Consider the following 14,783-nt stretch of genomic DNA (forward strand, 5'->3'; position numbering starts at 1 on the left):
GTTTGTTAAGCAATTAGTTCATTTTATTATTATTTGTTACTTTTAGCCCAAAGTCCAGAAAGGCTATTAGTCTCAAAAACGGCATTTTGTGCCCTTTCACTATAAACGGCGAATCCTTTTTAAATTTTTGCCACGAAATATTATGGCCTTGTATTATATTTAACCAAATTAAATAATGAAGAATCTTCATGAATGTATATATGTCTCTCAGACTGTGAAAAAACGACGGTACCTAGAGCCATCGAATTTTGAATAACGTAATCCTCCACTCGAACATGGGCACTTGGAAGCCTGAATTTTGAACTTGTTTTATTATTTATTTCATGTAACTTTAAAGAATTTTTATTAACAAACTCAACGATTATTGATTACTCTTGTGTATGCATTGAAAATCTTTTCTGCATTTGTGAAACAATCCCACTTATTTTACAGTTCAGGTAATTACTGTGAACGAAGTAATGGAACCTGATTGGTTATTTTACCCGACTTCTCAAATGTACTAATTTAATCACTGTCTAAAAACTATGGAACTTCTCATGACAACCAACTCTAACAGATCATCGTTCCTGAGAGTGACTTCTATTTCTAAGAACGTAATGAAATAATGGTATTTAAAATTACTAATAATTAGGTTCACGTTTTCTAAAGCGGTCACTTTGAAAAAAGAACAAACTCATCTGTAGTCGTGGATGGTCGTTTTAGGTCTCAATTTACCTTTTTGAATCATAAGAGTACGTATTTTAAAGGTCAAAATTTGTCATATGAAGGACGAGTAAAGAGAACGTTCTTTGAATTCAATGTCTTGAACGCTGTTTGAACAGCATACAAATGTAACATCAGGTGGAGGTAGTCAGACACGAGGCTTGTTCCAAGGAGTTGTCAGAAGAAGTAATCGGCAATATGCGTTAGAATATGACGAAGTCGAAAATTGTGTAAACGTTCCGAAGCAGCTGAATGCTCTGAAACATTTGATCTCTAAGCAGCTGATCAGAAAGAATTTTCTATGTGCAGGTGTTCAACGATTTTCCATTTCCCACGTTAAGTTCAAGAATAAAGCTCACGTCACTGTAATAAAATATAATACAAGTATGTTACGATTACTGTTGAAATAGTGTTTCTAGGTAATTTGACTTAAAAGATCGTAATTTGATTACCGACTTAAAAGACCGGTAATTTGATTTAAAAGACCGGGAATGTGAAGAATTTTTTCCCTAACAGTGACGAATTTATGAGAGATATTCTTAGCATAATGGGGCAAAATTCCTTTATTGCCAATTAGGTAAATATAATATATATAAAGAGATCAATGATTGAAAAATATTTAATTAAAAACTATTAATATAAAATGTTGAGAAATTAATACAAAAATATAGGAAAGAATAATATAGAAAACAAATCTGATAAATGTGATAAATTATCACGCATGAAGAAGGCACAAACTGAAAACATTGTGAAGCATAAATTTGGAAATCAATTTCGAAGCAAATGAAATTAAAACGAAAAAAGAAGAAAATCTGAAAGGTTTCAGATTTTAAATTACGTCCATAGAGACGATTTTAATATTTTGAGTGTTACCTTTATTTATATAGTGTTATCTTCGCACTTAAACCATAAAATTCAGTTCAAGACCAATATCGCAAAATAATTTTAAATCGAGCATAGCTTTAGAATTTCCGATACACAGTCTCGCGCTATGGTTTTATTTTTACTCAGCTATGGTTTTAAAAAGATTTTAACATGTGAAAATGGTGATGTTTTAAATGGTAACGCCTCGACAGGAAAAGATTTTATTAATATACATCCAAAAGATTTCAAAGGTATACCGTACGATTAAGGTTATATGAATACTAGCATGATTGATATATACACTGATGGCTCTGGATATGATGGTGGAACTGGTTGCGCTTTTGTTGTCTTTTATTACGGAGTCGAAATCTATAATAGAAAAATACGATTAGAAGGAAATAAATCAGTGTATCAAGCTGAAGCAGTTGCAATTAGAGAGGCACTGCGGTGGAATTATAAAAACTTAAAACAGTACTTTACAATACAAATTTATTCTAATGCTCTCTCGGCCCTACAAGACTTGGCAAATCCGGAACCAAGCAATAGACTTTTTTTGGATGTAAAGAACATTTATAACAAAATAAAGAGAGAAAAAGGGTATATATTTTCATTGGGTCAAGGCACATATTGGTGTTATCGGGATATGCTAGCTAAAGAGGCTGCTCTGGGAGAGGGTGATACGTATGACGCTATTAATGATTCCAGAAGAATTACCCTGAGAAAAATGAAAGCAAGTACTATAATTGAGAAATGGACTCGGGAATGGAATGGTTCAAATAAAAATAAGGGTTACTTGAAGATTTTGACCATAAAAAGAAAAATGGATCTATTTAATAATATAGATACTATTCAAGTTATTACGGATCATGGTAGCTTCCCGGCCTATTTAAAACGTTTTAATCTCCAGGACAATGATCAATGCTTGGCTTGTGGGAAGTACGGAAATGCAGCTCATTTTATGGAAGAATATAAACTGACCGAGAGTGTGAGGACGAGATTTGGAAAAATAAATGAATAGAATGTAATTGAAAAAAGAAAATTCTTGAATAGCTATGCAACAGAAATTATGAGGATTGTGAATGAAAACAAGACTATCATAGGAACAGGACATTAAATAATTTAGTTTTTCTTTTGTTTACGAGTTTATGTGTTGAATGAGTGAGTTATGTGTCGTCTTACTATTTTTTGTTTTCTAACCGATTATGCTTATGATTTTCTTTATTTTGTATTGTGTGAGTGTATTTTTAAAGCTACACAATCTGTGTTAATCTGTTTAATCTGTATTTTAATCTTTTAACATTTTTTTCTTGTTTGTCTGCGTCGGGTGTGCTGCGTTAACCATGAGGCCGATTATTATCGGCCAGGACGGTTGCAGCATACTCGTAAACTAAACTAAACACAGTCTCGCTCGCTGTAGATAAAAAATGTTCTTTCTGTACAACTTTGCCATTGTTCGCTTTTAAATCCTAGAGTTTCTTAGCTAAAAAGTCGTTAAAGTGTTACAAAATATCAAATCGATAATAAAACAAATTCCAGATTTCAAATTTGGGCTTCCAGATGCCAATATTCCTAGTAGGATTACGTCATTCAAAAATTAAATGGCTCTAGGTACCGTTGTTTTATCACAATGCGAGAAACATACATACATTTATGCAGATTCTTCATTACTTAATTTCTTCAAATACAACACAGGGTGATAATATTTGGTTACAACAGTTTGAAAAGTGAAAAGGACATTCAGAGTGATTCGACGCAAAATTGCAAAACGAAAACAATAGTCCCTCCGGGACAAAGCCCCTTTGGACTAATAATGAACAAAGAAAAGTTGAAAATTCCCTGATTTTTGCCAACGAGCAAATAAGAGAATTATCGACAAAGCCATGTTTCTGAATTAAATATTGAGTAATTATAAAAGGAAATGTAAGTAAACGATTGAAATTTTTTTAAAAATTCCTTTTCAATTAAAATTAAAATACCTTAAAAAAACCTTTTAGAAATTTTTAAGGAACATTAATAAACGGGCAGGTTACTACTTGGGATGTAAATATTCATGTTTTGTATTTTGTATTTAAATATAAGTAGCAAAAAACTGACTTACATTTAAGTATAAAAAATTCCCAAACATAAATATTTGCGTCATTTAAAACATTTTTGTAACTCGAAATATACGTCTGCTATAAATGATTGTGAAAATAAAGGCCAAGAATGGAGTTTTGAAGTGCCAGAATTTATGTGTAGCCATGCCCCCCCCCCAAACAAAAACAGAAACAAAAACAAAAACAAAAAACTAAGCACGTTTTATCTTTCTGCAAGTTTAAAAATAACGTCTGTTTATCTTCGTCAATTTGTATTTATTGTGGAACTTAGAAATATAGCTTATTCATTCTATCACTGACTATTGAGATGTATCATAATGTTTTTTACTTCCTTGTACGAAGGAAGTAAAAAGGAAATATTGTAATCGCGAAAAGTTTCAGGCAGCATATTTCAACAAAAATATCCATTTTGACCTCTTTCGAATGCAATTTAACGATGTATTTCCGTGATATCTGTACGTAAGAACAGAATAAAGCACTCTTTTCCTCCAAAAAAATTATAAAACTGCTTTAAAATGAATTCTGAAGAGAATTTTTCCTGGCGTCTGTACGAACATATGCACGTAAGTACATATCTCGCATAACTCAAAAACGAGTAGCCTCAGAACGTTGAAATTTTGTATATAGGACTGCTATAACATGCAGATGTGCACCTCGTATTTTGGTTGCAATCGGCCGCACCAAACGTATATAAATATATTTATATATATATCCACTCTGTTACCCGGCTCAGTGATCTCAGTTTCTTTACTCTTATATGTTAGTAAATTGTATATTTTTTGCTTTCAAAATGATTGAATTATGTTGTTCTAATTTTCCGGTTAAGATTTTTATGCCTTTAGTAAATCTGTAGGCAATATTTTTAAAATTATCAACAATTTTAAAGTTGTTTAATTGTCGCTAAGCCTAATAATTTTTTTGATGGCTAAGCCTATTGCTTGTTTACATTTGAAACAGCAGGATAGTGGATTTGTTGCCAATCTAGAGAAACTTAGCTTCGCAACAACAAAGATAAACGCCTTCATTTATTATTGCGAATTAAATGATGCTTAATCCTGTCTGGAATTTTTTCGAGGAAATAAGTGTAAGATTTACTTCATAATTTTCAATACAAATGTTTTGAGTTTTTATGTATTTTTGCCTTGTCGCGAAGTGAAAACTAAATTAATTGAATGAGAAATACTCAATCGTCTGTGAAAAACTGTTTCCTTTTTTGTTTTGTTTGCTTAATTTCTTTTATACATCGTTCTTGCTTTATTATAGTATTTGAATAGAACATGTGGCAACGATTAGATAATGCTTTAAATGATATAAATTTTTTGCATTCTGAGTTATAATATGAACGAAATATAATAATACTGTTAAGTGAACCTAGCGCCAGACTGTCGCTATTGTAAACAAATAGTGTGAATTTTAAAGAATGCATTTATTCTTTTGTGGTTTATGCGCTGTCGGCGAAGTAAATTTAATTCAATCCAATAAGTTTAAATGAAATGCAAGAAAAAATGCGTATAATTTAAAATTCCGTACAGGGAAATCATGTGGTTTACACATCAGATTTTTTTTTTTTCTGAGCTATCCCCAAAATGTAGAAATACTCTAAAAAAGTAATTATTTATATAATGTGTCATTATTTTTGTTCAACTCGGAAATTTGTTACCGAATGACTGCTTTTCTTACGTGATTTATATCAAAATATTAAGTAGAATGAAACCTTGCGGTGTTCAACAAATTTCCATTTCCCACGTTAAGTTCAAGAACAGAACTTCATTGATGCATGAATAGAATTGCAATAGTATGGAGTTATGAACTTGTTTAACGATCGCTAGCAATGAATAATCGATCAGAACAATTTCCAGATCTGTTGGATTTCCCGCAGAGAACCTTTTCTTACATTAATCCAAACAAATAAGCAAAAAAAAAAAAAAAAAAAAAAAAAAAATATGCCTGAACCTAGGTGCAGACCTTCTAAAATAATTTCAAGAGTGAAAAGAAAGTTTCTCCAAAAATCCAGGTTGAAAAAATTTTTGTCTGCCGAACAGATTCGATGTGAAACTAGTCCTAACATAAGTTATGAAACAATTTGATGCACAATAATGAATAAAATAATGTATTCTTGAAGTCCAAGAATTCCCGGTTTTTAGAGAAAATACATAACTAAGAGCATATGCATTTTGTCAAATTGTACCATATCGAAAATAACCACGAAATATTGAAATAATAATGAAAAAAAAAAAAAAAAAAAAAAAAAACATTGTGGAATGCTGAAACTAAAAAAAAAATTAATTTATTTGGAGCGAATGGGAAATAGTAGTTTGTTAAGAGTTCAAGGACAGGCATATAATATATAATCAGAAATACATAAAGAAAACCAATAAATGTGGAGGTGGCAGTTTTATGTTATGTTATTTTTAATCGCCCTGTATTATATTTGAAGAAATTAAATAATGAAGAATCTGCATAAATGTATATATTTTTCCCGCATTGTGATTAAAGAACGGTACCTAGAGCCATCGAATTTTGAATGATGTAATCCTACTGTGAATATGAGCATCTGGAAACCCAAAGTTGAAATTAGGAATTTGTTTTATTATCGATTTTATATTTTGTAAACTTTAACGAATTTTTGATTAACAAACTAAACGATTTCAAACGAGCAATGGCAACACTGTACGGGGAAAAAAAAACATTTTTATCTCAAACGCGCAAGACTGTGTATCGGTAATTCTAAAGATATCCTCATTTTAAAATTATTTTGCGATATTGCTCTTGAACTGAATTTCATGGTTTAGGTGCGAAGAACATGATACTTAATAAATAAAGGTAACACACAAAACGTTGAAAAAACGCTCCTTTGGACGTAATTTAAAATCTGAAACCTTTCAGAATTTGTTTTGTATTTGTTAATTGTTTGTTTTTAAATTTCTTAAATTACATAAGGTTTCTTAAATTGCATAAGTTATACACTGAGAAAGCGACAAGCAATAGTTGATTGCATGTCATGCATCACTCGCAATGTTTTTAACTGAACGGACGGAAGTATCATAATTAGTCAGTATGTTATGCTTTGCCCCTTGCGCCCCAATGAGACAGAGCATGATAGACAATATCTATTATCAAAACATTTTCATATCTTATTTTCTGTATCACTTTTGCTTTTTGAAATTTACCTTTTTTTTTTTTTTTTTTTTTTCATTTTCTTCACGTACTGATGGTTGGTTTACTGTCGACCTGCATTAGTTTGCGAAGTTACTGGCTAGAACAGTGTTTCCCAACCTTTTTTGTGCTATGCCCCACCTAATCCTCTCTAAAATTTTTAAGCTCCCCCTAGCATATACATAATTTTTAATATTTAAAATTTGAAATTTTCACGAAAGAAACTTCAATGATAGCTTTTAGGAAGAAATGACTACGAAATTTCGTGAGCAAATACAGTAAGTGAACTTTCAAAACATGGAGAACTGAAATTCAAGAAAAAACTCATTTTAGTGAAAGTTTTTTATTTTAAGTATTAGTAATTTTTATTATTTAAATTTAGCGAGTTCCTTGCGCTTGATACATGCTGCAAAGAAATTTTATGTCAGATTCTAATTTAGATAACTTGAGTCTCAAGTCTCCCGGTTTCATTATATCCAACAATTTTTTTTAGCAGCAAATTATTTATGGGACTAAATCCGCATTCAGCAAAATATGAAGATGGAAACGGTAACAATAGTTCTCTTGCAAATTTTGTTGCATTTGGATATCTGATTCTGGTTTCCTCACAAAGCTATGTCATCGTTTCTTTTATATTAAATAAAGTTTTAATTGACTCATTATTTTGCATTTCTGCGAGTTCTTTTTACTGCATATTTGAAATATCAGCCAAATCCACTAGCATTGGCTGTATCATACAAGTTGGAAAATCAATTTAAGTTACAAAATCTTTTTAATCAGCCGATAAAATTTTCAGATGATCGACAATAACAAGTATAGCAGTAGTCGTCACATTTTTGGAGCCAATGAGACGTTTCAAAATTTTTGTGGTAAATAGTATATGACTGACATAATTCAACAAAGATAATGAAACCAAATATCTTCCTTTTGCATCATAAGTTTTATTTGCTCCTTGAAGTTGTTTATTTAATATATTTAATTTTTCAAAGATATCGGCTAAATAACTCATGATTGCCTTGTTATCATCCGTCAACGGATTTTTCATTTCAGGTTTGTCGCTTAAAATCAAAAAATTCCATAAATCTTTCCAAGCAGTTCCCTTTCGACAGCCTTCTTACTTCAGTGTGAAGTACAAGTCTCATATAGTCTTCATTTTGTTTTTCATAAAATAACTTGAAAAGATGTTCACATTTGGCCCTAGCTTTAATAGCATTGATACACTTTATAACTGAATTTAGTACTTCATTTAGAACAGGCGAATTGTTTTTACCTACCAGGTTTTCTCTATGAATAACACAATGCACAAGAAACATTTCTGGATTCTCATCTTTTATCAATTTTAAGCAACCCTTTTTCTTATTCCGTGCTTTCTTTTATTTTTCAACCATCATATTAGGAGCACCATCTGCAGTACAAGATGTATTTTATTTTTTATTGGTATATTTTTTATATCTACGTAATTTTTTAGCTTACTATAAATATCTTTGGAGGTAGTGGTGCTTTCTAATGATTTATAGAACATTTCTTCGGCAAAATCCCCTTTATGAATATATCTTACACAAGTTACAAATACAGCTTCACTGACTCTCAAAGTTGGTTCATCCATTTGCACCGAAAATTTTCTTGTTTTCAGCTTTTCAACAAGTTGTATTCAATATCCTCATTTAATCTTTCTTCTGAAAACAGTATTGTTATTTAGTGGCATAGCTTTAACGTCTTTGTCATTTTTTTTCTAGAACAGTTATAAATGCTGATATTGATGGTTTGATTAAATTATCCTCTATAGTACGGCTTTTCCCAGATTAAGCGATGAGTAATGAAATTTGATAAATAGCCTCAAGAGCACGATTAACAGTTACATTATGGGCAGTAAATAGACACTTTAATATTACTCCTTTTTCAAAAATTTTCCTTAAAGTGTGAAAATAATTCAAATCTGAATTAATACCAGCATTATGTTTCGCCTTCAAATGTGCCTCAAGACGACCTAGTTTCATTGATTTGTTGGTCAGGCATTATTGGCATAAAAGGACAAAAGTTGACCGTTTATGGACCGGGTATGAAATCAAATTTTAAATATGCCTCCGAATACCGAAGAACGTTTTTTCTTGCTTGCACCCCTCATTTCACTAAGGGCTGAAAGAAATAAATATAAGATCAATATAAACAAATCTGAGCAGCTACTGTTGCCATTCAAGGAAAGAATAATATACCGGTTGCCATTCCTTCAGTAAAAAATAAAATAAATTCGTTGGCTGAAATGTGCGAGAAACGTCTGGAAAGCATAATGTGTCAGTTATTTAAACTTCAGTTAATTATTATTAATTTCCATCCTTTAAAAGCATTTAAATGTCCATGTCTACAGCGAGAATTCTTTATAAAATATTTAAAATGCACCGCAATTTAGAAACTTTTTTACGTATACATCACTTACATTTTTCTATATTTTGAGGAATAAAAAATGAAATTTCAAATAATTTTGACTTCATGAAACATATTTAGAACGTCCTTTGTCCCCTTAAACTCTGGACGAGTCCATTTTTGCATTGCCCCCCTTAACAGTAGATTGCCCCCTTGTGGGGCGTGAGCCCCACGTTGGGAAACACGGGGCTAGAATCTGTGCCTAGTCAATCTCGGCTACGGGGGTATACAAATTACGAACCTAGTGGTTCTGGAGGACCCGGAAAGGTCACTCATTGACAGTTGTGTTTTCACAGTGCCACAAATATACACACATTCAGTCAGATTCTTCATTATTTAATTTCTTTAAATATAACGCAGGGCTCTAATATTTGGTGGCAACAAGCAGTTTACAGTGAACCAACGCAACAATTTGAAAATTGAAAAGCGGTTTACAGGGAACCAACGCAAAATGCCAAAACGAAATTAATAGCCCTTCTGGGCAAATTGAACCTTTGGGCTAATAATTCATCTAAAGTTGCACATAGTTTATCTTCCATCCAGGCATTATTTATATATTTTTTCTCTAAATTTATAACAAAATAAAATTAGTGAAGATAGCTAATAGTTTTCAGAATTCAGTTTCAGGGTTCTGACGGTAATTTAAAATTTTATTGATCCAAATTTGTATAATTTAGCTAGAAAATGAATGGTTATAATAGATTTATCACTATAAACGTATTTGTTATTAGCCGGAAATGTTTTATAAATTGTGTAAAACACATTATTGGCTTATTTGCAGAAACTTTTCACAGCCTGCAAACGTACTAACTGACATTCCTCATATTCGTATCACCTTATAATAGAAAGGAATATTGAATTACTCGTATTCGGTCGCTGGTCGAAGCGGTCCATTGCAATATGTTTCGTTATTTGGACAATTATTCTCGAGCCCTATGGTGCATTTCAGGATACTTCCGTCTGTGCTAGGCTTACATTCGAGAGAGTCATTTTGACCTGGAAAGAAAAATACATTACAAGATTAGATATCATCTAGTTTGTAAGTTATTCAATATTTACTTGAAATAATTAATATAAATGAACAAATACACATCTAAGAAAATCAGCGATATTAATGAAACTTGATGCTGACAAGAACCGGGTAAGGCCCGTCTTTAGAATTAAGTTACAAGATGGGAAAAGAATCTGCTGTTCAAAACTTCCACTTATTTTGAAACTGTAGTTCTAATTAGTTTATATAAAGCTTTTTAAACAAAGTTTAGGTAATAAATTCAAAAACTCACAAGCCTTCAGGTCCAGAAAAATTTCGAAATAGAGTTATTTAACAGTGTATGGATAAATTTTAAAGGAAGGTAGTATTAAAATTTAATATTTAAATATAAAAATATTTTAATATTTATAACAGAAATTTTAAAAAATAAAAAGAAAATTTGAAATTCACAGATTTATTCTCAGAAAATCTTAGATGTTAAAAAAATCTTCAAAGATCTAAAATTCGCAAAAACGGCTGCAAAAATTCGTGCCGCCATAAAATTACCAGCCTAATTATTATTCATGTACATGCAAAAAATCAACTTATGTATAAATATATATATATATATGTCATAATAAAAGCACAAAGAAAAGGAAATAACGGAGCAGTGTAGATGCGTGCTTAGACCCATAATGAAGAAGATTTTGATTGCGTAGTATTTAAAGAACTGGGCAGTCGAAGCAGTTTTAATTCCATTTTTATTTCCAATTGATATTTGTGGCCACAATCACTTGGCACTCTAGTCGTGCCTTCCACAGAAGATTTACATTTTTGATATTGTTGGGATAGAAAGCAAGCCAGCGAAATCACATCTTAGCACAGTAGCGAGCAAAAACTGAAGTGCGTAGTTATGAAAGATGGAAACACGCGAAGAGAAAAGTTTTGGTTTACAATTCGGTGATTGATCGTCAAGAGGCATCTGGTATTAACGGTTAAGTAAGATCGCATTATTAATTTGAATGACGCAATGCAGATAAGTTATTACGATTTTAGAATAGGGAGGAAGAATTTATGTTTATTATAATTCTGATTCATACATTTTTATCTTACATATTTCCCCCCTTCAAAAAGAAAAAGGCGTAGCGACAGAGAAGCCTTTTTAAAGAGAAAGAGTTAAAGCACTAGCAAAAGAAAAGAAAAACATAAATCATAAAATTTTGATTCTATAAAAGTATAATTTATAAATATCAAGTTTTTTTAAATAAATTTTTAATTTTTATAGTCCTATTGAATTTTTCAGCATTTCAGTCCAAAAGTCTTTTTGTTTGAGAATTCACATAATCATAATTCTTCAGGGAAGGTTCTTGTTATTAGAGAATATCACAAAAACTTTTACATAATCATTACTTATAATTAAATGTAATGCACATAAATATTTATGATACTTATTTCTATACTGATAAATTATAATTTAACATCATAAATAATAGGATTAAGATTTTCAGAATTTATGGTTTCACCGTTATCATCTTTCATTTACAATTCCTTATTTTACCAAACTGGAAGCCTCGCAATACTTCTAAACAAACATATCCATCAATAGGGCTGTCCTCTTGAGCTAACCAGTGTGTTCTCTGCACTGATGGCCCAGGGTGCCTAGACAGTTACTTGAAAAGGTCTCCGTTCCTTGCATTAAGGTAACTGGCCTTTGAGAACTGCACTAATACATTCCATAATAAAAAAAATATAATAATAATAATATAAAAAAATTACATGCATTCATAAAATGAGAGCCTCCAACATTATCTTGCATGAAGAGGGTAAAAGGAACAACTGTACAGAGGTAATAACAGGCCTCTGTTGAAGGAACCAGTACTCCCTCGACATACACTATACTTAACACACAATAAGCCATAAATTTTAACATGCATTTACCATAATTTCATATTACTTATCTGTACTAATTTCACTTCTTTTTTACACCTACTTCATTTTTAGAATAATTATAAAATTCGTATTGAAAATTCTCAACAAAATTTCAAAAACATAAAAACTTAATATCCTTCCCTATGAATAATTTAAATAGCTTAAAATTAATTACTTAATTTGCTCACACATAATTATGAAAAATTCAAAATTAGAAAAATTAATGAACAAGAATTTCAGATTTTCTCAAAACAAATTGCAGAAATTTTAACCAATGTTGAAATGAAAACTATAGAATCCGCAGCACATTAAATAATTTAGTTCCTGAGCTAGGTTCACACGAATGTAATAATTTTTGAGCTGTTGAAAAAGCAGAAGTGCAAATAATTTTCTGTCGCGCATACTTGCAAACACTAACTCAGATCGACCTTGAATCCGCTGTAATGCTTAATTCCTAAACGGTAATTCACTGATGATTTCCTTTTCACTAGGCATTCAAACTTCTCAATTTATCGAGATATTACTTTCAACTGTAAACACTACGCGTGATTATTTTTTTGAAGCACTTGCAAAACACCACAGCAGAAGAATGATCTGTTATTTTTTAAACACTGAAAAAACAAACTTGATGATTCACTTCTTTCACATTATCTTGGATTTATCACAAAACGATGATTTGAAGAGCTGAATTAAATTTTCCATTGAGGTTTCAGGCTGCAGGAAACTATCCTACCGGCTTAATTGTCATAATAAGAGCACAAGGAACTGACGGAACACTGTAGATGCGTGCTTAGACCCATAATGAAGAAGATTTTGATTGCGTAGTATTTAAAGAACTTGGCAGTCGAAGCAGTTTTAATTCCATTTTTATTTCCAATTGATATTTGTGGCCACAATCACTTGGCACTCTAGTCGTGCCTTCCACAGAAGATTTACATTTTTGATATTGTTGGGATAGAAAGCAAGCCAGCGAAATCACATCTTAGCACAGTAGCGAGCAAAAACTGAAGTGCGTAGTTATGAAAGATGGAAACACGCGAAGAGAAAAGTTTTGGTTTACAATTCGGTGATTGATCGTCAAGAGGCATCTGGTATTAACGGTTACGTAAGATCGCATTATTAATTTGAATGACGCAGTTTAGACTTAAGCGCTATTTTTAGGACAGATAGAGGAAGTTCTCAAATGAAATAGAAAATAATGGAAGTTATAGTAAATTAAGTTTAGAAGTTTGCTTTCATATTTTTTATCTTACATATATATATTGTTACATTATTTTCTTATATTGTTACATTATTTTCTTCCTTCACGTTCGTACGGGGTTCGTGTGGATTTGGAGTGAATAAGGGCGACACTAAGTATCGAAACACACTTTATTTACCTAATATTAATCAGGACAGCTCCAAAATCACGTTTACAGTCGTCGAACTGTTATAAACACGCTGACACGTTCAGCGACACAGCCTGCACACTGTCAGGCAATAACGATGGAGACAACTTAACTGCAAAGCACAATAGTACAGCTCCCGACTCTGCTCGGTCGTTCTCGGAACTCCACGTACTCTCGAGACTCTCCACGCTACAACTCGCGATACACTCGACGACACACAGAGCACAGCTCCCGCCTCTTCGGTTTAGTCGTTCCCGGAGCTCAACACACTCTCTCGACGATGCACTAACCGCGATACACTAAGAGATGCCTTCGGTGAATTCGACGACCCACTCGGCGCTCGCTGCCCGACTGTCAACTATCGACTCGAGACACTAACTATCTCGCACTCTCGAGCCACACTTTCGATAATAACTCTCTCGCACTCTATGCGAGGCACACACACTAACTGACTGCGGACCAGCAGGACTTTATATAGCAATATTAATCAGGACAGCTCCAAAACACTTTATAGTCTTCGAAGATCTGCTATAAACACGCTGGAACAATCAGCGACACAGCCTTCACACTGCCAGGCAATAACGGTGGAGGCAGCTTCTCTGCAAAGCACCAGAGTACAGCTTCCGACCCTGCTCGATCGTTCTCGGAACTTCAGGTACTCTCGACACTTTTCACTCTACAACTCGCGATGCACTCGACCACACACAGAGCACAGCTCCCGACTCTTCTATTCAGTCATTCCCGGAGCTTAACACACTCTCTCCACGATGTACTAACCGCGATACACTAAGAGACTCTACGACGAACTCGACGACCCACTCGGCACTCGCCGGCCGGGCTATCAACTCGACTCCGCACTGACTAACTCGAGACTAACTATCTCGCACTCTATGCGAGGCACTCACTAACTGACTGCGGACCAGCAGGTTTTATATAGCTTTCGGTTTGTGTTCGAGAACATTTTAGGCTAAACCGGTAAGAATTCGTTCCAGAAGGTTCTCCATCCGTCTATAGCATATCGCCAGTTTTGTCGCCAAATATCGCCAAATGTGCGATTTTTCGCCAAATGTGGTAACCCTGCCTTTTCTTACCATTTTATGGCAACCCTAAACCTTTTTTATGGGGGAAACTATATCACCGCGTCTGTATATTTCGTAACAATATATATATATATACATACATATACCAAAACCTTCAAAGTTCTTTTGAATGTGCGAATTTCCTTTTCTCGCATGTTAATTTTAGAACCGAAATTTT

General features: G+C 32.7%; 1 protein-coding gene across 3 annotated transcripts in view; it reads right to left on the reverse strand.

Moving 5' to 3' along the window:
* The window catches only part of LOC118191486 (phosphatidylinositol phosphatase PTPRQ-like), a 218,975-nt gene that overhangs the window by 35,571 nt on the left and 168,621 nt on the right, over nucleotides 1-14,783 (reverse strand). For all 3 annotated transcript variants that reach the window (XR_015040580.1, XM_085814563.1, XM_085814564.1), the window contains exon 19: nucleotides 10,103-10,235. Coding sequence is in view for 2 of the 3 variants with exons in the window: in XM_085814563.1 (XP_085670689.1) it covers nucleotides 10,103-10,235 (133 nt within the window). In the remaining variant the exon portion in view is untranslated. The remainder of the gene's footprint in view (nucleotides 1-10,102; nucleotides 10,236-14,783) is intronic.

The sequence above is a fragment of the Stegodyphus dumicola genome, chromosome 4, assembly GCF_044657685.1.
Source record: "Stegodyphus dumicola isolate Sdum_Otavi_A_Nest chromosome 4, ASM4465768v1".
Lineage (NCBI taxonomy): Eukaryota > Metazoa > Arthropoda > Arachnida > Araneae > Eresidae > Stegodyphus > Stegodyphus dumicola.